Below are 25888 nucleotides of genomic sequence, written 5' to 3' on the forward strand. Positions count from 1 at the left end.
AGGTTTGCTGAGACCTGTTTTGCCTGTGTGCCCACGCCAAACTGTGTTCCTCTCCCAGCCAGGCATGATATACTTTTCTGATCAACCATCCAGGCTATCTTGGGCTGTAAATTTTTTTTCACTGTGTCTTTTTGTGGGTTTTGCTGCTTTAGAATTGGTGTAGAGCCATGTTTTTCAGGCATTTGGAGGTCTAGCTTGCAGAATCTTAAGCATACCTTGCTGACACATGAAATGAGCACAATTGTTTAGGTAATTGACATTCTTTGACACTGTCCTTCTTTGGGATTGGGAAATAAACTGATCTTTTCCAATCCAGTGGGCCACTTTTGAGTTTTCCAAATTTGCTGGCTTATTGAATGCAACACTTTAACAGCATCATCTTTTTAGATTTTGAATAGCTCAGCTGGAATTCTGTCACTTTCACTTGCCTTATTGTTAGCAATGTTTCCTAAGGTCTGCTTAACTCCATTCTCCAGAATGTCTGGCTCTAGATCAGTAACTGCACCATTGTGGTTGTCAGTGATATTAAGATCTTTCTTGTATACTTCTATATATTCTTGCCCCTCCTTACTCTCTTCTACTTCTTAAATCCCTACCATTTCTGTCTTTTATTATGCCCATTTTGACATGAAATATCCCCTTGAGATGTCTAATTTTCTTGAAGAGATCTCTTGTCTTCCTCATTCTATTGTTTTCTGCTTTTTCTTTGCATCGCTCATTTAAGAAAACCTTGTCTCCTTACTGTTTTCTGGAATTCTACATTCAGTTGGATATATCCTTCCCTTTCTCCTTTTCCCTTTTGCTTTCCTTCGTCCTTGGCCTCAGCAGATTTCTAAAGCCTCATCAGATAGCCATTTTGCTTACTTGATCTTTTTCTTTGAAATGTGTTTTTAATTGCTGCCTCTTGTATAATATTGTAAACTCCTGTACATTGTTCTTCAGGCACTCTATCCACCAGATCTAATCCTTTAAATCTATTCATCACTTCTACTTCATGTTCAAGCTGCATGTGGGATAAATAGGAAATAATAAACAGGGTAAAAGCACTAGAATTAAGAGGGTCAGGAAAGACTTCCTGTAGGAGGTGGTGTTTGTGGGACTGGAAGCCAGGGAGGTCAGTTGTGGCAGGAGAGGAGGAAGAGTCTTCTGAGCATGGGGGACAGCCAGAGAAAATATGTGGAGCTGAGAGATGGAGTGTCTTATTTGTGAAGCAGCCAGGAGGCCATTGTCACTGAATCAAAGAGTAAATATCTTGAAGTAAGGTATAAGAAGACTGGAAAGGTAGGAGGCTAGGCTATGAAGGGCTTTGAATGCAAACAGAGCATTTTGTATTTGCTCCTGGAGGCAATAGGAAGCCACTGGAGTTTATTGAGTAGTGGGATGACATGATCAGACTTACATTTTAGGAAAATCTCTTTAGTGGATGAATGAAGGATGGATTAGAGTGAGGAGGAACTGAGACAGACAGGACTCCCCCACATCCCCCAAAAAGCAGTCTATTGCAATAATTGAGGCATGAGGAAATGAGAGCCTGCACTAGAGTGGTGGCCGTGTTAAGAAGAGAAAAGGGGGCATATTCAAGAAATGTTGCAAGGGTGAAATTAGCAGGCCTTGGCAACAGCTTGGATATGGGAGGTGAGAGAGAGAAAGAATCCAGAATGACTCCTGAATTGTGAGTCTGAGGGACTGGGAGGCTGGTGTTGCTCTCTACAGTAATGGAAAAGGTCTGGATGTGTGGAGATTTAGGGAGAAAGACAATGCATTCTGTTATGGAGATGGTAAGTCTAAGATGCCTATTGAATATCCAGTTCAAAATGTCTGAAAGGCATTTGGACATGTGAGATTGGAAGTCAACAGAGATTGGGGCAGGCTGGGTAGATTTGAGAATTGTCAGCATAGAGATGGCAGTTAAACCCCTGGGAGCTGATGTGGTCACCAAGTGAGGTTGTATAGAGGGAGAAGAGAAGGTGGCCAGGGACAGAACCCTGAGGGACACCTGTGGTTAGAGACCATGATCTGGAGGAGGATGTAGCAAAGGAAAGAAAGAGTGGTCACGTAGTGGGGAGGAAAGCCAGCAGAGAGTAGTGTCCTGAAACCTAAACAGAAGAGAGTATCCAGGAGGGGGGAGTCATTAGCAGTGTCCGAGGCTGTAGAGAGGTCAAGGAGAATAAGGATTGAGAAAAGGCCATTGGACTTGACAACTAAGAAATCATTAATAACATTGGAAAAAGTGGTTTCTGTGAAATAAGGTTGGAAGCCAAATTGTAATGGGTTAAGAAGAGAATAGGAGAAAAAGTGGAGGCAACGATTGTAGACAGGCTTTTTGAGGAATTTAGCTACAAAGAGCAGAAGAGCTATAGGATGATAGTTAGCAGGGAAGGATCAAGTGAGGATTTTTTCAGGATAAGGGAAGAGAATCTTATTTGTACCTCCCTTGCCATACTTTCATACTCCCTTTTGTATTATAGTGATGTCTATTTGTCTGATCTCTTCCTAAATTTTAAGCTCTATAAGGTGCCATATTTTATTTTTCCTTTTATTCTCTTTTGGATCCAGCACAGAGACTTGTATATATTAGGCACTCAATGAATATTTTTAATTGAATTGAGTTAGCTTATGTTGATAATTTCAGCTCTCCCGTTGAGTTCTATGACCCCTAATCTTGACTTGACCTCTCCTTGTATCTTGTATGATGCAGCTGACCATGATGGTTTTTCTTTTTTCTTTCCTTATTTTTTTTAAATATGGATAGGAAGATATGAAAAACAAGTTATTTATACTAAGATTATTTTTCTGCAGTTTGTTGATGATAGTAATAGCAGTAGCTTATATTTATCTAGCACTTTAATGTTTATACAAACTGCTTTTCTTACAACAAACATGCAAGGTAGGTAGGTTGTATATTACTATCCCCATTTTATAGATGATGTTGACTTGTGCAAAGTCACTTGAGTGACTACTCTCAAAGCCATCAAGATTCTAACCCAAGACTCCTGATTTCAAATCTAGGGTTCTTTCTAGCAAATCACACAGCACCTCCTTGGTAGCTACTACAGCATCCTCCATGAAGGCTCTTCTTGGGCCCTAAGAAACTTACTTACCTTGTCTAATCCTTAAGTGGGATCAGGAGCCAGAGAAAGTGCCATTGTAGGTACCATCCAGGAGCACAGGAGTCTAGGAGTCAGGTAGCTACCACATCAAATTCCAAACACCTACAGAGACAAAAAAAAAAAGCCTTATGAAAAGCTTTGAGATGGCTTGAGAAGTCTACATCCTTCAGCTTCTGCTGAGGCGCTACACCTTTAGTGAAATAAAAGTGCTGATAAACAAACGGGATTTAGCTCTACCTCACTATGCTGTAGTAACAATTGTTGTTTCTTTGACTGAATTTATTAGAATTCTCGTGTTGTTTCCAAATGTTAACAATTTTGTAATGTTATACAGGCCTCTAACTCCAGAAGAAATTGCTCAAAGGCGGGAGTTTGCGAGAAGAAGGCATGCTGAAAAGCTGGCTGCTGCTCAGGGACAGATGCCATTGGAACCAGCTCTTGTTGAAAATGCATCTGAAATCTGTCCAAAGAAAGAAGAGACAAAAAGTAGTGTTGTTGTTGTAGTATTACTCTATATTTAAGAGGATTTGTGGGGTTAACCATTTTTCTACCATAATTTGAAAAGCCTTATTTGGAAATAAAGCAGCCCTTACACCTGACCTCTACTAAAGACATATTCTGATGCCTTGTCTTGGTCATGGAGTTGGCCCTGGGCTCTGCAGGCTGTATGAACAGGGCACGAGATTTGGCATGTTGTGCTCAGGGAGAATAGTTTTGAGTACTTTTCTAATGAGGCACTTTTATTTCTGGCAGGGCATGCATCAGCTCCACTAATTTAAGAAGGCTGATAGCTGGTGCATTTTTCCAGCCATAACAATTCAGAAAGAACATCTACTGAGGCACAGAGCTTTTGCAATCTATGTTCCATGGGGGAAATACACTCACCAATGAGATGAAAGGTCTTAAAATATTGCAGTGCATAGCATTTCACAGTTTTAAAGAAGTCTTATGTATACAGTCTCATTTAATCCTGACAATCCTGTGTGAATATTATTCTCATCGTAAAGTTGAGGAAACTGAGGCAGATGACTCGCTTAAGTCACACAAATAGTATGAGTAGTGGAGACAGGACTCTTGAGTTCATTGGTCTTTCCATAAACTGCCCTGGCTCTCTTCATTTGTGTATGACCACAGTAGTTGTTTATAAAGTGAAATTCACAGTTTTGACTTGGGGCATTACTAGTAGGTTGTCAGCACCACCCTCACTTCACATGCAAAGATGGGATTTGTTACATCATTTCAAAAGTATGTGCTCCTGCTGGATGTGGTGCGGGACTTTCGGCCCTCTCCCAACTTACATCATCCTCTGTTTCTCTTATTTTTGTTAGGCCTTATCCATACTACTGCTTTTTTCCTAAATTTTCTCCCTCTTTTCCTTAACATTTCTTAACTGATGGTTGATCAAAATGAGTAGAATTACTATTTCCTTTTGCTCTTCCCCTGTCATTCCTTGATGATAATTATTGAATAGTATTTTATACCTATTTTTCCTTTAATTAGATGATGAGCAGCTGACCAGTCCAGTTGAGAGTATCACCTTAAAACCTGTGATGCAGGAAGCAGAGGACAAAGATTCTTTCATTGCTTTTGCTCGGGTGTTTAGTGGTGTGGCTCGAAGAGGACAGAGAATTTTTGTCTTAGGACCCAAATATGATCCTGCTGAATTTTTGCAAAGGGTAAGAATTGGGGCTAAACTTTTATCCTATTGTGTGGTCCTTCTTCTTTCCAAATTTCTCAAACTGGTTTTGGGCCTGCTAAAAGTTGAGATCCATGTTGTTTTTAAAAAGTTAGCCTTGAATTTGGAACTGGGTACCATCATCAGGGAGTGAGCCCAGGACACATTGGTCTCCACTCCAAATCAATACCAAATTTCTTCTGTAACTTTGACTCAGATTTGGTATACCTTGCTTATCTCTCCTTGTTAGTCCTGTTAGAACAAAAAGTCACATGTGTTAGGCAACTGCAATTTTGCATTTAAATCTAAGGTTCTTTAACACTGTGCGGCAGATTTTTTGCAGAATGGATCAGTTGCACTTTAGAAAAACCATAGAGGGAAACCACCTTCTGTTACTTTGGCACTGTGAGATGTGGCAAAGTGTGGAAAAACACTTTAGTCTAGTGGGACTAAGAACAGCCCAAAGCAGGCATTGTGAGGCTTTGGCGAGACAGCTGATAATGGTTACATATCATAGAAAGCAGGTTAGATAGGGCTCTGTCATTGGATGGACACTGTGGGATTTGAGAACAACAAAGGTAAAGAAAAACACAAGATAATTATGCTTTTGAAAACCACCCTGTATGTCTTGTTTGCAGCTGAATAGGCAGTGAATAAGGGGCATGCCTTACCCCTGACTCACACTCAGAAGGGAGTGTGGAAGAGGCAGAAATAGGAAGCACAAGTCACTGTCAGATCACCTTGATGCTGAGTCAAGGTTCTCGATCACCCAGACAATTTTATAAGTTTTCTCTTAAGTTAGTAAAATATATTCCTGGGCATGGTGAGCCCAGGGTCTGTTGGTCAGCATAAATAAAGGGATGTGGGTGTAGCAACTTACCGTGGGGCCTGACAATAAACTTGACTTTGTTTTTGCATTGAAAACATTTTATCCATATTAAACATCTTATCCATACCTCTCAAATTATAGCATAAATTAGAGGACTCTTGTTTTCTATATACCCTGATTTAGCAAGAAGTACTTTAAATGTGTATATGTGATTATTCTTATTAAATTGTTAAATGTGGGGTGGTGAGATTTATGAAAATCCATTTGTGATTATCTTGGTGGTTTGGTTTGCACATAAATTTTATGATATAATTGCAAATTTCTTATTATTAAGTATCAAGCACTTCTTTTAAACCTTTTTTCACATTAATATTTGAAAGCTAGAAATTTTCCTAGATGACAAGGGATTTTTGTTTGTTTTTTTGTTTAAAAGTCTTGATCAGATGTTACAAAGATTATGGCCGCCTCTAATCATCCCTAGTATGTGGTTTCCTATTACTTTGGTAATGTTACAGCATCAGTGCCTACCTGACCTACTAAATGAAATATTCTTGAAAATTCAGATAAGAGTGATTGAAGTTTGTAAGGCCCACGTAGTAGAAAAATAAAATCAACTGTTCCCCTCCTCTTACTAGCAGAGTGGTAATCCTAAAGTACAGATCTGACCCCACCCCTAAGCACAATGCCTAGCATATAGTAAACGCTTAATAAAATCTTGTTGGCTGACACTCACTCTCCTACTCAAGAAGTGTTATGGCTCCCTATTACTTACAGGATCAAATACAAGTTCATGTTTGGCATTTTAAAACTCTTTACAGTTTTACCCTAACTTATACATTACTCCCTGTTTACCCTCCATGCTGTTCTACATCCCTTGGTACGAACTATCTCCCATGCCTGTAATGTTCTCCCTCCTCCCCTATGCCTTATGACCCTGATAGTTGAGAGATATAACAAAAATGTTTGTTCCCATAAATTTGGAGCAGACAGCTAGAAAAGTAACTAAGTAAAACAGAATACAGCATGTCTTATCTTATTTTGCTAATGGAAGTTAGTAAGTAGGACAAAGGTTAAGCTTTGCTTAGAGTATACATGCTTAATAATAGGCTTATAAATATTAGCTTCTCCACCTCCAGGAGGGGCTAAGGCACCATTTTCTGAACATGGGATGTATGAAGAAGGCGAAAGGTATGTCAGGGAGTAGACGTGTAATGGGTGTACCGGAAAGTTGTACACTTTGGAGTATTCAACCAATGAGGAAACAGAATAGGGCCTTTGTGGCCGGAATTAGAGAAATAGTGAACTCCTGCTTTGGTACAGTGCGTCCTACCCCATAGGACAGCCGAGTTTGCAACTGTGTAATAAACTGCGCTTTTAACTTCATCTCTCCTGAGTCCAAACAATGGTTCCAAGGACCAGCTCATTTCCACTTCCTGCAAGACCTTTTCTGATTCAGTCAATTGTTAGTCCCTATCCTAGTTCCTTTCTTCTTCCATTCTAACTCTGGTAAATTACCTTGTGTTTATTTTGTGTTTCCTCCAAAGAGAATGTTTCCATTTTTGTTTTCATATCTCCACACCTAGAATAGTAGCTGGCACATAGTAAGCATTTGATAATTCATGTTTAATTAAATTATTTTCACCTCCTCATACTTATTGCATTCCTTATCCTATGTTTAATTTCTTTGGACCCCCATCCATAGGACCAGTACACATATGTATAGGTTGCTTTGTTGGTTTGACCTGTGAATGCACAGGGTCATACTATATATGTTCACAAAAAAGTCAAGTCAAAAAGGATTTTTTAAGCATTTGCTTTGTGCCAGGCAGTATGCTGAGGATTCAAAGAAAGGCAGAAATAATCCCAGCCCCCAGTGAGCTCACGTTCTAATGGGAGAGACAACATATAAATAACCAGATACACATAAATTACATACCTCATAGATGGAAGGTGAAACGAGGGACAGAGTTTCTGGGTAATTAAAAATCAGTTTATTAATCAGACCAGCTGATAATCAATAAGTTGATGGTCATAGGTTTCTCTCAGTAACCAATAATACCTTTGGAAAAGGAGGTGCCCCTGAAGGGTGAAAATTAGCCCTGATTTGTGAACAGTTAATGAGGGAATGGACTTTCAAATGAGGAGGTAAGCTTTCAGCTCCTCATGCTGAAAACCATGGCTTGATCATGAGACTCAGCTCCCTCTAGCAGTCTGGACAAAGTAATCCATCTCTACCCAAACCACTCTGGTTTTCTCTTTCATGGGCTCGGTTACCCTAGACTCCAGTGGAGGGGTGCAAGGGCATAGATTTGATGCTTTGTGGCTGGAATTCACCTATATTAGGTTCTGTTTACATTCTAAATAGAAGTAAGGTTTCCTAGTGCAGTTTTGGTCTGGCCCGAGATCAGGGAGCATGTTCCCAGAGGATTTGGGCAATCTCATCTATTAGCAATGATCTCCAGGAACTGACTGACTTACAGGGACTGGTCCCTGAATGAAGAAATAGAGAGAAAAAGGCCTTAATCCTAATTTAATAATTGATTATTAATATGACAAAAAATAATAATTTCTTTCAAAGGTAAACTCAGGGGGGAAGGTACTAAAAGTTGGGGGAGAGGGAGAGAGATCAACCAAGCAACATATGGTTACCATACTTCTGGGTTGACTCCACATAGGCAGATAAATATTGTTTTTCTGTACTTAGTTAACTTATTTTTCTCTTTTGGTGTGTTCTTGCTTTGTATCTCTTATAGACTGAAATAGGATTACTTGCCTACATGGTAGACCTTTGGGAATTTGTCTTTCCTGGGCATCTAGGGACAGAGTACTTTTTGGGCATGGAGTTAGGAAGGCCTGAGTTCAAATCCTGATCCAGATGCTTACCAGTTGCATAACCCTGATCAAGACACTTAACCTATGTATTACCTCAGTTTCCTCATCTGTAAAATGAGGATAATAATAGCACCTACCTCCCAGGGTGGTTGTGAGGATAAAACGAGGTAACATTTGTAAAGTACTTTGCAAATCTTTAAAGTATAATGTAAATACTAGCTATTATTATAATTCTCAAGAATTCTCTAGATTACTAGCTCTCTTGACTTTCCGACTTTAGCCATCCAGGTTGGCCCGACGTGAACCTCAAAATCATACCTCATGTGGCATCTTTTATTTACAGCTTTCATCAAGTCACTTCCCTGCTCAGAATCCTCCAGTAGTAACCACTACCTTCAAGTTGAAGTTAGACTTCTAAGCGTGGTCTTGAGGTCCTCTAAAATAGGACTGCAACTTTCCTCTCTTATTTTATGTCTCATCACTATCTAAAACCTTTTCCTCAGCTCTGGCCATAATGGCATACTCACTTTTCATGAGATGTACTTTGTGTGTCTTTGCTCATTGTTTGCGCTATCACTTTGCTCAGACCTTTACCCTGCGGTAAGACTCACCTTGTTCCTTCTCTCCATCTGAGTCCTAGTCATACTTTATGATTCTTTCCTATCCCCACAGTAGATTTTTCCTTTAGCATCCCCACTTTTACCAGGCCACAGTGTTCCTTTGGTGGGAGAGCTGATTATTTGTACTACTGCTTGTCCTCTACCATCATGTATTTTTAGCTGTCTTTTTTATGTGAATGCACTGTATCTTTCCAAATATGTTATGATCTTTTAAAGTTAGGGACCTTTCTTTTTTTTTTTTAATGATTTCTTTATATTACTTATTGCTTCTAGCACAGTTCTTTGCACATAACATGTTTGCATAAATTTGTTGTTTGATTGATTGGAATGGGTACATTTTCACTTTTTATGGAATCATTCTTAGTTTATAAAATGTATATTTACCATCAGTCATTCTCTTTGACCAGGTACCTTTAGGCTTTTCGGCTTCTCCAGATGATCTTCCGTCAGTTCCCCATATGGCTTGTTGTACTTTGGAAAACCTCTACCTTCTGATGGGAAGGGAACTAGAGGATCTACAGGAAGTGCCCCCAGGCAATGTACTAGGTAGGACAGTGCTTTTAATTTCTCTTATTTAGCAAATAAATATATAATACATTTAAACATGTAAAGAAAATCATTCTGCAGGATAGTTCTCCGTCCTCACATTGCCATTACTTTCTTTTCTCTGGGATAAGGCTTCTATTCAGTGGAATGGTCAGCTTTTTAGAAGACCTGAATTGCTTGAAAATGTTTATTTAATGGCTCATTTAAATTATTTTCTTTCTCTCTTCGACCACCATTTTCCTGTCTGGCATTTCCTTTTTACCTGTGGCTAAAATTATCCATCAATTTCTATGAGTTTTCTTCCTTATTACCTAAGTGAGAAATCTCCAGTCGTTTGGTACTTCTTCCCTACTCATGATTTGTGTGTTCACATTTAAAATTATAAATGAAATATTGTTTTCCATTAAAACTTTTTTTTTAGGCAGTTGGGGTTAAGTGACTTGCCCAGGGTCACACAGCTAGTAAGTGTCAAGTGTTTGGTCTGAGGCTGGATTTGAACTCAGGTCCTCCTGACTTCAGGGCCGGTGCTCTATCCACTGCACCACCTAGCTGCCCCCATTAAAACATTTCTTAATGTGAACTTGATAGACCTATATTTTCAGGTTCTCTTCTTACCTTCATTGCAACTGAAATCTGTTGAGGGTAATTTCTTTAGTGGGTCTTTGTCCTGAACTTTTATGTTGTTAAGTTATAGGGCCCTTTACTGTAAATTGCTTGAGTTTGAATAAATAGGATAGCTGGTCTTTTGGTCTTGAGATGCCCCTTAGTGTCAGTAGACATTTATCTGAATCTTAGAACAGCTAGTTTAGAAATATTTCCTGAAATATTTTGACTTTTAGGGGTAGAAATACATATGCTTATGAAATAAAGTGCACAACAAGCATAATTATCTAATTGGCTTATGGGAGTCATGTCTTTTCCATGCCTTTTGAAGCTTGCTTTTGAATGGCTGTGAGTACTTCGGCAGCTTTATGGACAACAGTTACTAACAAACTGCTGGTTATTAGGAACTGTATTAGAAATAAAATAGAAAATATTATTCTGCCCTTGTACAAAACCATGAGAATTTTTGCATCTGTATCAAAGCCTCCTGTTGTTGCAACTGCATATTAACAGAGGTAAAATGGAACTGGAGAAGGTCCATAAGTGATCATTTAAAAAATCAAACAAATGGCTGACCTGAATGTGAGGACAGTGTAACAAAATTAAGATTTTGAAACTAAGTCTATAGAATCATGAATGATATGGGAAGGGTAGGTGAACATGGGACTGTTTTTGTCATGTTATCAATACTTGCATGAGCCCCTGTTATTAAGATCCAGATAGACAGTATAGTTTAGTAAAAAGAACCATAAACTGGGTTCAAGTGCAGGTTCTCCTAGTACCTAGCTGGATGACCATGAACAGATCCTTTCACTGGCTTGGACCCTTGTTTCTCAGTCTAAGTAATGACAGAGACAGGCTCAGTCATCTCTGTGGTGCCTTGTAGCTCTAGTGCTCTGTGAGTTCTTTAGAGAAATAATTTTACTCTAAGTAAAGTAGAGTCAAAGATCAGATTTCTCCCTCCCTGGGATATTTTTGAAGGATCAAAAAGCAAACAGACCAGGTTTGTTCATAGAGGGGATTTATTTAGTAGTTGTGCAGAGTTCTTCAGCCATTGTCACCAAACCATCTTGAACAGATAGATGGTGTCTCTTCAAAGCCTGCAGGATACCTAGGCCATTCCGCTTGTTCATTGAAGAACACATAGTGATTAGGAAGGTTTGCCACATGTGCAGTAATCGTGGAAGCAGCAGCCATGTCTGAAGCCAGGATACAGTGTCACCTAATAGAAAGCAAATTTCCAAATTTAGGAGTAAGTTCAGTATAGGGCTGAAAGGCAGGCCATGCATTCTGGTGTATTATGAGGTGGAAGGGGATAGAGTGACTCAGAAGAGAGACAGCAGCAGCTCAAAATAATGAATGCTGGGATGCCAGCCAATAGTATGTTGGGGTGAATTTTATTGATACCAGATGTGTCAGTATAGTTTTATCCACTTAAAAATGCTTTATCTTTTCACATGTGGATATGAAATGGAAAGGAGTCAACTCATAAGTTGGCTAAATTTGGCCTAAAGAATCTATTAATCATAGATATTTTGTTTTCTATTTCTTTTTACCACGTACATGGCAGGAGCACATTTCACGAGTTAAGCAACAGGGGGTCTTATTGTGATTTGGACAGACCTGAAGTCTCCACCTCCTTTTCCTCTCATTAATTAACATTGTAAAAGGTACCAATTCACTTTTTAAAATGCAAGAACTTTCAAAATAAGATTGATATGACCATTACCCATATGCTTCTCGTCAAAAATGGTATATGACATCAGATTTATCCATCCCAGATGTAAATTTTTGTTGAAAAAAGTAAATGAAAACATTATATAACTTACTTGAACAATTCAGCATTTTATAGACAAGAAAAAAAGCAGAAATTTCTTTGGCTTTTGAAAACGCAGGGGTTGACATTTGGCTTCTGCTAAATTTACTTGAAGAAGGGGCAGCTAGGTGGTGCAGTGGATGGAATACCAGCCCTGGATTCAGGAGACCTGAGTTCAAATGCAGCCTCAGACACATAGTATTTCCTAGCAGTGTGACTCTGGGCAACTCATTTAACCCCAACTGCCTCACCAAAACAAACAAACTAAAAAAACAAAATAAATTTACTTGAAGATCTTGTAATGATATTGATAGTGTACAACAGTGTTTTGTGGTCTGGAAACAATTGATTTAGATTTTGACTTCATCTGCTTGCCTTCTGACATTTGTGTAGTTAAAGATGAGGGCCCAGAGGAGGGCAGTGGGTCTCTAATATATTTAATACACACTTGCCTTTTGCTATATATGGTGATGAACATCTCTAAAAATATAAGTTTGCTATTGCCTCTTATTGAAGTATATGGGAAATTAAATTAGGTTTTCAAATCTACAACTTTTTCATGGAAACTTTTCAGATCTTTTCCAGATGGTTAAATTACTTTTAAAAGTTCTTGAAGAAATATTCTCAGAAGCAACTTGATACCTTTCTTTTTCACCATAGCATCAAGAAAATAATGAATATTAATAAGTTCCCTTCTAAACTTGTTTTGCTTAAGTTCTGATTGGTCACTGGGTCAGTAGGAAGTCATGGCATGTTGAATGAGCTAATTCTGTGATATATCATATGGTATGAGGGAAGACCAAGAAACTTTGAAAGAGCTTCATTATTTAACATTTATTTTGAGGAAAATATGAATAATTTCATAGTTTTTATTTTTTTAAGGTAACCTTTTATCTAAATAGTGATTAATTTGTCCCTTTATTCCAAACATTTCTCTTTGGATCAGGGAAGATTTGTTTTAGTCAGTTACAGATGATATTTGTTTTCATGTAAGAAAGTGCTTTAAAGTGTTTAAAATATTTACCTTATTAGTTCTGATGCCTTTTGCTGAACTTGTTTTTAATCATCCTGGATTAGGCCCTTTCTCTCCAATTAAAAGACTATCCTTTTTTATCAAAAGAAGCAGTGTTGCTTGTTTCAAGCTGAGGATTGTACATTAGGAATTTAAGCAGCAATTGGATTGTTTCCGTTTGAAACCTGTGTGAGGTAACCCCTTCTGTTTCTCTCTTAGCTAAAAGAATCTGTAATATAAGGAAAGATTATTTCTTCCTACTTAATTCATAGGTTAGGTCAGCTTAGCCAAAGTAGAATGGAAAGGCTATGCAAGGCTGTGAATTTTTTTCATACTAGACAAAAAAAAGTATGTTGGGGTTTTTTTCCTGAATGATCCAAGTATTTGCATGATCTTCCATTTTGTTTTGGCTATATAGAATATAGTTGTTATGAAGCAAGTAGTTACAGTTTGGTTGTTGTTTCAGAAAATGGCTAGGCTGGTAAAACTTATCTGTTAATTTGCTCTTTGTCCTCTCAAGTTATTGACTACGATCACCCAGATACGATTTCCTCATATCAAGTGGCCTATATGACCTTACATTCCCACAGCCTCATATAAGGTCATGGATGCTATGGACGCATTTGAGAACAGAAGGGCTGCTTGATGGGGAGATGTTACTGCAGGGCTCCATTCTACCACTTGCCAGTTAAATCCCCAAGTACCAAACAGCTGTCCTACTTTAAGCAGAGTGGGCATGGGGACCAGGGAGAGCAGCACAGTGCCTGGGTAGAAAAAGTGTAGAAGGGCTGGTGGAACATGCAAACTGTCATCTTGGCAAACTTTGGTTTCCACATCACTTCTTTCTTTTATTCATTCTTGATCAGGTTTGTTATCTTTTTTTTTTTCTTTTGGTGAGGCGATTGGGGTTGAGTGACTTGCCCAGAGTCACACAGCTGTGAGTGTTATGTGTCTGGATTTGAACTCAAGTCCTCCTGACTCCAGGGCCAGTGCTCTGTCCACTGCGCCATCTAACTGTCCCTCTTTTTGCTTTATTGCTGTTACTGGTATCTTCTTATCTTCCCTGAAGAACCACCAGCTGCTCTGCTCCTGTTCCACTCCTGTTCTGTCCTCCCTTAACCAGAACGATGACCATCTTAGCCTTTAATTCACTCATTTCCAAACAGACCTTGTTTCTTTCTTACCTCTCCTGCCCTTCCGACACACACAATTTCTCTCTTATGAGCCCACAAACTATGTCATTAGTGTGGCTATTCCTACAACTAATGCCAGCTGCCAAATGGTTACACCTGAGATAGTTTTCCTGAGTTTTTTTTAACTAAAACAGTTCATCCTTTGGTGATTGATATTCTGGTGATGAGCGTCTTATAATTTAACTAGGCTGGTACAAGGTGCAGGGCCAGTACTCCAAACTGTTTTCCAGTTTGGCATAGACTGTGCTAGAGACTCCACTCTGCCACAGTGAATTTTGTGCTATAATGTGCTATAATAATTTCATGCTATAACGTGCTGTAATATAAGTGCTGGAGTAGGCTTTTCGTGGAGGCTAATACAGTAAGGAAAACAAATGCAAGGAATGTAAAGAAATAATAGAGCCTCAAACTAGTAGACCAGGATGCTCTTTGGAGCTATTCTAAAAGGAACATGTATACACAAATGCAAGAGGTGAATAGACAAAAAACAGTGGAAAAGGACAAAGAATGAGGGTGTAATTGATATGTTGGTGTTATCTGTATGCTGAAGGATTTCTTTTGAAAGTTTGATTAATTACAAATTAAGCTTTGTAGGTTTTGCTTAAGGTCCATATTCAATTCTCAGTTTTAAGAATGAACCGTTGCAAACCATGATGAAGAACCACTGCAAAATAACGTCAGATAATGACTACATTTCGAAGTCTGTACCCCTAGTAACTGAGTGGAGATCAGTGTTGTCAGCAGGAAGCTGTATTAGCTGAGACTAACAGTGCCTGTGATAATAATATATCAGAATTACTTTTACATAGTACTTTAAAGTTGACAAAGTATTTATATCACAGCAAGTCAGTGTGGTAGATCTTATGAATATTATAATCCCTGTTTTACAGAAAAAGAAATTGAAGAAGCTCATGTAGATATTAATATCTCTATTTTTCAGGGTGATAAACTGAGTTCTAGAAATATTAAGTGCCATTTTCTTCCCTTTTGAGGGCACTAGGGAAAGCAAAGCACGACAGCAGTCTGCATCTCCCCTAGGTCACCGAGCTAATAACTCTCAGAACAGATGCTCAAACTCAGGTTTTCCAAATTCACATTTACTATCCTTTACTCAGCACTACACTTGTTTCCAAAGGTAACTACAGAACTGTTTGTCTTCAGCTTTTTGATGTGTATAGTGTTCTACCCGATAATTAAAATGTAGCAGATGTGAGGTCAGCGTTTTGTTTGGAGCAGCCACAAAGCTCTAGACTGTAGCATGCCTAAGAATTTACGGACTTGTGAAGCTCCACTAGTGAGGACCAAAATAACATTCTGCGTTAGACGGGGAAAGATTTAAAAAATAGAACCTATTGCAGTAGTATAGATATGAAACAACAAGGGTACAAGAAAAAAAATCAATAAGATTTGATGATTAATTGAATATTTAAGGGTGATAGGGAGTCAACAATGACACCTGTAACAGAATTTTGCTTTGCAACTATTTACATTTAAATATCTGAATTTTATCATATAAAATATCTATAATAACTTATTGATATTTGATTTCTTTTTCTGTACATTTCAATTTTTTATATACAGATCTACTTCTATGTAAATTGGCCTGTTTTTGTTAGACACTACTGTCCTCAAGCACCCAGATTCATTACCTGAAAGTCTTCCTTGATTTCCTCATCCTCATCTCCTCAGTTCTACCTCCATAACATTTCTCCTGTGTTTCCCATTTTCACTACCCAAGTGGCCAGCACCTTACTCTATATATTTTCTTTTCTGAACAAGCTAGATTACCAGCTGTCTCCAAATGTAAGTCTTATCTCCTGCTTCCATATATTTATAAAAAACTATCTCCGTCACCTCTTAGAATCATGATCTTCTTCAAGACTTAGGGAGGATTTACTCTTTCTGGAAGCCATCCTTGCTATCTCCACCATGCATGCCCCTTTCCCCCAAGTTGTTAATGGTCTCTCCATCATCATATTCTTTTACATTTTGTTATGTGTGTACATCTTCTAAATCTACGGTATTTAAGCTCCTTGGGGGAGGAGATGGGAGGGACATAAAAACTGTTTCATTATTGTGTGTTTGTTTCTCTAGCAGCCAGCATTGTTCTGTATATACTTAAATAAATGTTTATTCAGTTGTTGGGCATATACATACACACACACATTTTTTCCATTTAATAGTGGTCAGGAAAGTTTTGAAGGGGAGCAGGCTTTGGTGAAAAGATTATGAATTTGGTTTCAAATATGCTAACACCTAAATGGAAGTGTCCACCTGATAGTTAATGATCTGAGGTTGTATCTCAGGGGAGAAGTCAGGGCTGAAGGTGTCAATTTGGGGCTTATTTCTTGGTGGTATTAGTTGAATCTGTGGGGAGAGCAGGTGTTGTCAGGATTTGTTTGGGTTTTATACAGACTTTGCTAGCTGGGTGGAAGGAAATATGAAGGAAAATAATGCCCAGGCCCCAAATTTTAGTTGTAATATCAGTATGATGGATTATTGCTAGAAACCTGCCTTCATTGTGCCATGTATCATTGGAAGATAGCTAATGGTCTAGCATGAGCAGAACCAGGTTGGCCAGTGGTCTTATAGTAAGCAGCACTTCCAAAGTATCAGAGCACTGGTTACCAGTTGATAAATGGCTCTTCCTTGTTTCCCTTCCTCATGCTTTTTCCCTCCTTTTTAGAAGTAGTTTTCCTAGTGAACCTGTCACAGATGTGTGAATTGAAAACACTTGACAGATGTTGTAAGACATAGTAAATAACTATTTAGATATTACATACTGAACAATAAGTGCTTAATAGGTCAGATTTTAAATGAATTTTAGAAAAAATACTGGTGACTTCTGTGTTTAACATTTAGTCCATTGAGAGCGGCAGCATAAGAAACAAAGGGGAGGCAGGCCTGAGCATTGTTTAACAGGAGAGTCATGTGGACTGGAGGTTGAACTCAGAAAGACTAACCCAGATAGAAAGAAATAGGCCATGTTGGCTTAGGCTCGAGTTCCTAAGCTTTGCCTGTTAAGCAAAGACTGTCCAGCTGTGTACAGAAGCTGCTGGTATATACGGTTGAAGAGTGACTGGTTTTACACAGATAATTGGTCAGGTACCCTGCTCTACTGCTGTGCTATGACTCTACTGTTCAGGTATCCCAGGGAGCTAAGCTAAACTAAGCTAAGCTAGGCAGTGGCCTAATGATAATGATGGTGTTAACCTTTATATACTGTTTACTATGCGCCAGGCTTCATGAGGAAACTGGCACACAGGATTCCCAGAATCAGGAGCACCCTCATGGTCATATTGTGCCTGTCTTGGACTGCCTTGGTTTCTCCCTTCTTCCCCCACTGAAACCAGATGCTAACATGGCTTTCCCCAAACAGGACAGACTGCCTGTTTGCTACTTAGGGTAAGGATTGGGCTCTCTTTCTCCACACCCCTGAATTTGCCCCAGGTTGCAGAATTCCCAATCAGGGTCCTATCCAGATAGAACTCCTGTGGTCATCAGGCAGGGTAGAGCCAATTGCTTTTCAAAATAGGTAGCTTCTCTGGCTAGAAGGACGGTGAGACAGGAAGTATTGAAAATGTTGAAGGAGATATAACCAGGCAAAGGCAGAGCCAAGGTTCAAACAAAAGCTGACCTCTCTATCAGTAGGTGTGCTAAGCTGACTGATCCTCCCTGAGAAGTGCTGATTTTTCACAGATGCATTTGTGCCTTTTGGAAGTCCCATACTCTGGAAGAGTGAGTCTGCCCTGGTCTTAAAAGGACCTGGGTATAGGATAGGTCATAGCACCCTTAGCACATTGTCTTCAATTTCTTTGTTGCAGTGATTCTCCAAATTGGACTTGGATAGGTGTGCTACATTTTTGTTGTGGACAGAGAGCTAGGGGCGCAGTCTCTTCTGAATTCCAGTTTTCTCCCCAGGGAAGTTCTTGGAGTGCCTTTCTTTGGGCATTGGTCAACACCCTGGACAGGTGACATAGGTCCAAGAAAGTGAAGGATCAAACCCAGGAAGTTAGAAGAATTCTGAACTTAGAATCAGGGCAGTTGGATCAGTTAATGTCCCAGAACCTGTTTCCTCCTCTGTAAAATTAGAGATAATAATACCAACCCAACCAGCCTCTCAGGTGGCACTTTGCAGGCCTTAAAGCACTGTCTAAATGTGAATTATCACCAAGAACCCAGGCTCCAAACCTGGAGAAGGACTTAGAAACTGAATCTAGGCAATCAGCATTCTCTTTGCCAATGGAGTTTAATAGAAAGTTAGTCTTATGCCTTGTGCTTAGGGCCACAACTATTCCCAGAGTGTGAACAGATTTGAGCCTTCAGGTAGAGGTAGTTGGAGACACATTTGACTGGAGAAGGGGAATTGAGGGAACAAGGAACAAGGCTATTAATGACACTCATCATGATTAAGATAATGGTTCCAAAATAGTACTATGCCTTTTCTCCTTTGAGGTGTTTTTACTAGGAATTTGGGGTCCACTGGAAGCAGACATTAAAAAGATCCTCTTACCCTGTGGCTAATTGGGAAGATTAAAAATACTTCTCACCTCTCCATCTTCCTCACCTCTCTTGCCCTAAATTAGGGGTTATTTGAATGTTTTTTAGGCCCGGAGATCACTGGCAGGGGACCTGCTCTCTTCAGCTAGCTTTTCCTTGATTATCCATTTTCACTTAGACTTTTTCCAAGTAAATCAGTTTCAGGGGAGTAATCAAATTTCCCTAAATGGTATTTGAAAGGCATGGCTAAAGTTCATATTATATGAAAATATAGTGCTTCATGCCTCTGTAACACTGTAAATAGTGAAATTAAAAGAATAGCCTCTCTTCAAAGACTAGGGGAGGGTTGATCATTTGGGAGCCCTTTCCGTATCTCTTACCAGAATCTTTATAGGCAGGATTCTATTTATTCCCCATGCAAGGTGGTGGTTCATGGACGCTGCAGAGAAAGCATGAATGGTGAAAGTAGTCACAGATTCATAAAAATTAGTTCTGGAAGTAACCTTCAAGATCATTTACTGATGATGAAGAAGGTTAGTTTCTTGTTCGTTGTCACGTAAGGGCCCTGCTATTGTGAGTGGAAAGGCCACTTTATAAATAACCCTTCATTTTTTGTTTGTTGTTGATAGGAGAAGGCTTGTACTTGATCGTGGTTTCATAGAATGTGTAGATATCCACACCAGAAGGAAATGTTGAACCCAGTGGGAAAGGGAAATGCTGACGTTGACATGTTTAATTTGAGTACTTTTTGTTTTCTTATGTAATTAATTTCTTAAATGAAAGAAAACTTGCAATGGGTAATGTAGAATATAATTACAGTGGTTTAGATCAGTATTGTATGTTCCTATTTGCTTAACAGATGAGAAGGCTTTGAAAATTCATCAGCGAGTTCATTTTTGAGTCATGTAGTTAACTTTAGGAATCATCTGGTCCAACTCCTGCATTTAACAAATGAGGGTGCTGAGCCTCAGGAAAAGTTCAGTGACATGTTCAGAGTCACACCACTGTTTTAGCCCAATTTGGACAGACCTGGGACTCCTGAATCCCATTCCATCATTTTTCCACTAGTCCTTAAATACCATTTTTTTAAAAAAAAATCTTTTTATAATCTACATTTTTGAAAAGAGAGCATTTCTGAAATGCCAACACTTTCCATCTAAAGGTGGCATTTGTTGATGATTCTCAGCATTTGCAAAGTTAGAAGGAAATAGTAGGGGTAGACTATCCAGGGTCAGCACATGCATGACTGCTTTTAAGCTACAGGATTGATTAAGGATAAGAACCTTTATCTGGAAGTGATCTTAGAGGTCATGTATTTTCAACCCCCTCATTTCACAGAGAAGGAACCGGAGGCTCAGGGAGATAAAACGTCCCCGTGTCTCAGATCTAATAAGCAGCTGGGCAGGAATTCAAACCTAGGGCTTGTGACTCCAAATAGAACGCTCTTGAATTTATAGTTTCCCCAGAGTCTCAAAGGCTAGCATTTTAGAGGATGAAGCAACCTGGGTCTAGAGCCTAGAGACAGTTATTCACTGCCATGGAGAAGATGACTGGATAGTTTATCCACTGTTTCATTTGTCTGATATAATGCAAACCTGTTTGATACTGTTAGTCCATGAGTAAAAGAACAACAAAACATCATTAGTAGAATAGTTTAACTTCAGTTATTTATAAAGGAACTAAAAATTACCTTTGAGTTCATTTGGTTCTTTTCCTTTTTAAACTTATCCATGGTCCAGTATTCATTCACCTTTTCTACCTTCACTGTAATTTGTTGAATTCAGGAAAGGAATGTTATATTTTCCATGTGAAAAAAAAAAAGACTTTAATAGTGATTTTTACAAATCTCTTATGGTTCTAGTTAGAAACAGTGATTTTGTTTTTAGAGGCTTTTTTATCCCTTACTTGGATCCTTATGAATAAATTTTTTTTTTAAATTTTATTTTATTAATTTATTTTGATTTATCAACAATCACTTCCATATGCTTTTGAGTTTAAAATTTTTCTCCCCTTTCCTCCCCACCGCTCTCCCCAAGACGGCGCACAATCTGATATAGGCTATACATTTACATTCCTATTAAACATATTTTTACATTAGTGAAGCTGTAAGTAAAAATTAAAACCAATAGGAAACAAAACTCAACAGAAGAGGAAAAAAAAAAGATAGCGATTCAACTTTCACAGTTATGATTACTATCTGTGTCTTTTTCTCCATCCTTTTCCCCCCCTGTTTATGCTTTTCTTTCTCCTTTCTCCTTTCCCCCCCACTAGTGTTTTGCTTTAGATTACCGCCTCCTTCAGTCTCTCCTCCCTTCTATTATCCCTTCTCCTTTTCTTCCCCTTTGCCCTTACTGCTTCTTCCCTCCCTTCTATTCCTCTTCCCTTTTCTTTCTCCTTTTCCCTCCTACTGCCTATAGGCAAGTTTGATTTCTATACCTAACTGATTATGTTATTCCCTTCTTGAGCCAGATCTGATGAGAGTAAGGTTCAAACAATGCTCACCCCTCCCTTCCTTTCCCCCGGCGGAATAAGGATTTTCTGTCTTTTCCTGTAATGTAATTTACCCTTGTCTGCCTTCTCCTTTCTCAGTACATTTTCTAAGATCAGACTAATCCACTTACTTGGATCCATTTAACCCACATTTGATTAGATTTTTTTTATCAATACATAAAATCAGCTAATATCCACCCCCTTTATGTATACTCCTTTAACATGGTGTAATAACAATACAGTTCTCAAGAGTTGCAAGTGTCATCTTCCCTTGTAGGGATTAAACAGTCCCCTTATTAACAACATTTTGTATCTTTCTGTCCCATTTACCTTTTTATGTCTTTCTTGAATCTTGTACTTGAAGATCAAATTTTTTGTTGAGCTCTGGTCTTTTTATCAGGAAGGTTTGGAAGTCCCCTATTTGTTGAATATCCATCTCCTCCTTGAAAAATCATGCTCATTTTTGCAGGGTAGTTGATCCTTGGCTGCATCCAAGCTCCTTTGCCTTAGAATATCATGTTCCATGCCCTGCGTCTTTTAATGTAGAAGCTGCAAGGTCCTGTGTAATCCTGACTGTGGTTCCATGATATTTAAATTGTTTCTTTCTGGCTGCTTGCAGCACCTTCTCTTTCATCTGGTAATTTTGGAATTTTGCTATTATATTCCTTGGTTGTCAATTTGGGATCTCTTTCAGGTGGTGAGCAGTGTATTCTTTCTATGGTTATTTTACCTTCTGGTTCTAGGACTTCCCGGAAGTTTTCCTGTATGATTTCCTGAAAGGCACTGTCCAGGATCTTTTTTTTATCATGATTTTCAGGTAGTCCAATGATTTTTAAATTGTCTCTCCTGGATCGATTTTCCAGGTTGGTTGTTTTACAATGAGGTATTTTATGTTTTCATCTTTTTTCATTTTTTTTGTTTCTGTTTGATTCTTGCTCTCTCATAGAGTCATTAGTTTCCATTTGTCCAATTCTAGTTTTTAACAGATTGTTTTCTTCTGTTAGTTTTTGTACTTCCTTCTTCAATTGGCCAATTGTATTTTTAAGGGATTTGTTTTCTTCAGTGTACTTTTTTTCCAGTTTGCCAATTGGCCAATTGTATTTTAAGGACTGTTCTACCTCTCTCATTAGACTTTTAAAATCCTTCTTGAGCTCTTCTAAGAAGGCTTTTTGGGCTTCAGACCAGTTTATATTCCCTTTTGATGTTGCAGATGTGGATTTGTTGACAATGTTGTCCTCTTCAGAATTTCTGTCTTGATCTTCACTCTTCTCATAATATGAATCTATGGTACGTTTCTTTTTACTCATGGTTTCTTTATTCCCTGGCCTTTAAAGAGATTGAGCTCTCCTGCTGGGGAACAGAGGGCACTGACCCAAGCTTCTTGTGTTGGAAGCCTACATCTTGGTCACTGACTTTGTGTGCTAGGCCTCCTATGTTGGCAATTGGGGGCTGTAGGGGTTCTGGCAGCTTACCTCGTGTTGGGCTGGAATCAGCAAGGCTGGAACTTTCAGGCAATTCTAGGTTGCCTGCTTTTCCTTTCCTTTAGCTTTCTTCAGCTCCTTTTAGATGGGGGTGCTGCAGGGTGTTTATCTGCCTGGGGCCCCTTGCAGTGCTGCCTCTCTCGTTTCTGCTAATGCAGTGGGAGATTCCTTTGCATAGAATGCTGAGGCACCTCGTGGTTGTCTGAGCTGGTTTCCACTGGTTCCCCCTCCCTCACTGAGGCACTTGGAGGTCCAGATGTTGGTGTTTACCTGCTCTACCACCTGGGCTTCAGGATCTCCTCCTGGTTGACAGTTGGAGGCTATAGGGTTCTGAGAGCTTACCCGGTGTTGGGTTAGAATGAGCAAGGCTGATACTTTAGAAAGACTCTAGGTTGCTTTCTTCAGCTCCTTTCAGATGAATGCTTCGGAGTATCTGCCTGGGGCCCTTTGTAGTGCTGCTTCCCTTATTTTTGCTGAGGCACTGGGAGACCGATTTGTTGGGCTGCTGCACTGCTGTTCCCTATCTTTCTTCTAGTTCAGCTGTTCAGGGTTTTTTTTTTTTCTGGGGTGATATTTTTTGGGGTTTCAGAGGTTGATAGGGGAGGGTGAGAGTGACTACCTTTTTACTCCGCCATCTTGGCTCCCAGAAGCAGAAGTCCCCCCCTTATGAGGAAATTATTGGTAAATTATTCAGCTAATTAAGGAAGTTGTTCAGATCACTGTGATTTTATTTTTTGTAATGAAATTGTTACCACATAGAATACATAATTAATCTTAGAATCATAGGACTTTTGAATTAGAAGAAATTATAAAAGATCATCTAGCCTAATCTCATTTTGAAGATGAGAAATGTATGAATTTTCTATTTTTCCAATGACTTGTTACATTGTATATTTTTCTTCCTACTTTCAATTGAGGTTTTATATAAAGTGGTTTCTAATAGAGTCTGTGTTCTAGGTTCTAATGAATTTCTGTGATTGAAAAGAAAAAAAAACCTTTTAGTCTAGACCCAAATTGGGAAATTGATATCAGTTTGTCATACACTCGTTTGAAAGTATATCATTTGAATAAAAACTCTAATTGCGGTGGTTGGAAGAGAATGTTATTAGCTCAGCAAGGCTTCACAGTGAGTCCTTGGAGTCTAGGAACTTAGTAATTTTTTCCTGGAAGACTTGAGAAGGCATGAATGTCCTCAAGTTAAGGCCATTCTTAAAGGTCAAGGTAGGTGAGCTCAAGAGTCCAAAACTCCTGAGGTAATTTGAGGTAGAAGTAAGTGAAAACACCAAAACGAAATGCATATGGTTGTGGGCCTCAAACATACAATGGCACCAATAGCAAGAGTCAGAAACCTGCAGGTGCACTGTGCTCTTGATTGAAATACAGATTTGACAGTCATCTACAAATGAAAATAGTAGAGAAATAGAAATTAAGGGAAGGAATGGAGTAGTTGAGGGGTTAATGTCCTCAGTAACATTAGGAATGAGGTTAATCGTTGAGAGGAGAGGCATTTCTTTTACAAGAGGGCAGGATGAGAAGTTATATATAGAGACAAGTGTTTAGAAATGGAAACCGAAAGAAATGGTAACAAGTATTGACATAAGATGCTTTCAGTTTCTAATGATCTTTGTATACATTACCTAATTTTACCTTCATAGCAAACCTGTGAGGCAGGTGCTGTTTCTATCTCCATTTTGCAGATGAAGAAACTAAGAAGCTCCCTGTGAAGTCATTGGCTGAAAATGCCGGAAGGGTGGACTTGAGGTCAGATTGAGTGCAAAAGGGGAATGAAGAAAGTGTCGTAGCTGAATTTCCCACCAATACATGAAGTCGAAATGTTGGAAGCACATACATTAATCTTAACATTTCTTCTTTTTCTTTTTTTTTTTTATCTCTACAGAAAGAGAAAAGTGATTTCAGTAGTTTTCCCTTAGGTCAAAGAAAGGGAAAATGATTGCAGGCTGAGGTTTAAATCATTTGGGCCAAATGACTGAGTCCTCTTACTACCAAAAAAAAAAAAAAAGAAGGGAAAAAAAAAGCAGGAAACTGCTATGGGTGCTTAGCTACTGCTAAAGTGTTCTGGCTCCAGTCATTGGGTTATTATTGCTATCTTAATTGTAAACACAATGCTTTTTTAAAAATTCTTTGACTTGTCTTGGCAAAAGTGAAAATGGATGTAATCCTTTTTTAAACAGACTGAAACTTAGGAGTTTATTTTTAAAGTAGAACAGTGTACTGATATGATGTTGTTTATATAATAAAGCCTAGTGAAACCTCAGGAATTTCAATATGGTCACTGAGGAATGAACACTTTGGGATATTGTTAATGAGAAAGTCCTACTACCACACATTTATAAAATATTTTCCTTTTGTCTTTTTATACATGAGGCAAAGAAGTAGTAAGTTTGTCAGGTAATAGGAATGAGAACAAAGTTAGTAATAAAGGTAAACCCAGTTGGCAGAGTTACTTAGAGTGTAATACCTTTGGAACATAAAGAGGGCCACTTTGTAATTTTACTTGTAATAAATGCCTGTGTTTGTAATGCCCATGAATGCTTTCTGTAGCACACATAGTTAATTTTGTACCAATTTGAACTGTGCATTAAAATGGAGGTTCAAAACTTTATCTATAATATTAACACTTTGTGGAAGACATTTTCAAACCTTGTCTTGGTTTTTTGGTGGAAGAATGTAGGAAAGCATAAGCTTTGTTGAAAGGAGGTAGAGAAATGTGGCTTGCTGGGTTATGGAAATGGTGGCATGTGTTTGGAGGTGAGTAGCCTGCTCCAAAGTGCATTTATATTGTAGATATGTACTAAAAATAGATCATCTTAAAGTCTTATCTTCAAGATTCCCATCCACACCAGTTGACTAGTACTGTGAAAAAATGTCTGGTTACATATTTGCCTTGAAGGATTAGCTCAACTCTATTAGTATTGATGGTGGATTAAAAAAAAAAAACCCAAACCAACTCCTTCATACATCTCTTCCCTCCCTACTCAGTTGCTGACTCTGTTAACCAGTGCCTCAATATCTTTCTCATCACCAACTATCTAGTTGGATGTCTCCATCAAACATGTAGCTATATCCATACAGAATTCGTTATCTGTTACCTTAAACCCACCTTTCCCCTACCTTTCTTACTCCTTTCCAAGGTACCATCAATCTTCCAGTCATCCAGGTT

General features: G+C 38.7%; 1 protein-coding gene across 2 annotated transcripts in view; it reads left to right on the plus strand.

Moving 5' to 3' along the window:
• EFL1 (elongation factor like GTPase 1) overlaps nucleotides 1-25888 on the plus strand; it is a 208543-nt gene that overhangs the window by 65699 nt on the left and 116956 nt on the right. For both annotated transcript variants that reach the window (XM_020966025.2, XM_020966032.2), the window contains exons 13-15: nucleotides 3445-3596; nucleotides 4611-4786; nucleotides 9474-9612. In XM_020966025.2, the coding sequence (XP_020821684.1) occupies nucleotides 3445-3596; nucleotides 4611-4786; nucleotides 9474-9612 (467 nt within the window). The remainder of the gene's footprint in view (nucleotides 1-3444; nucleotides 3597-4610; nucleotides 4787-9473; nucleotides 9613-25888) is intronic.

Source organism: Phascolarctos cinereus, unplaced genomic scaffold (assembly GCF_003287225.1).
Source record: "Phascolarctos cinereus isolate Bilbo 61053 unplaced genomic scaffold, phaCin_HiC Scaffold_3;HRSCAF=262, whole genome shotgun sequence".
NCBI classification, from domain to species: domain Eukaryota; kingdom Metazoa; phylum Chordata; class Mammalia; order Diprotodontia; family Phascolarctidae; genus Phascolarctos; species Phascolarctos cinereus.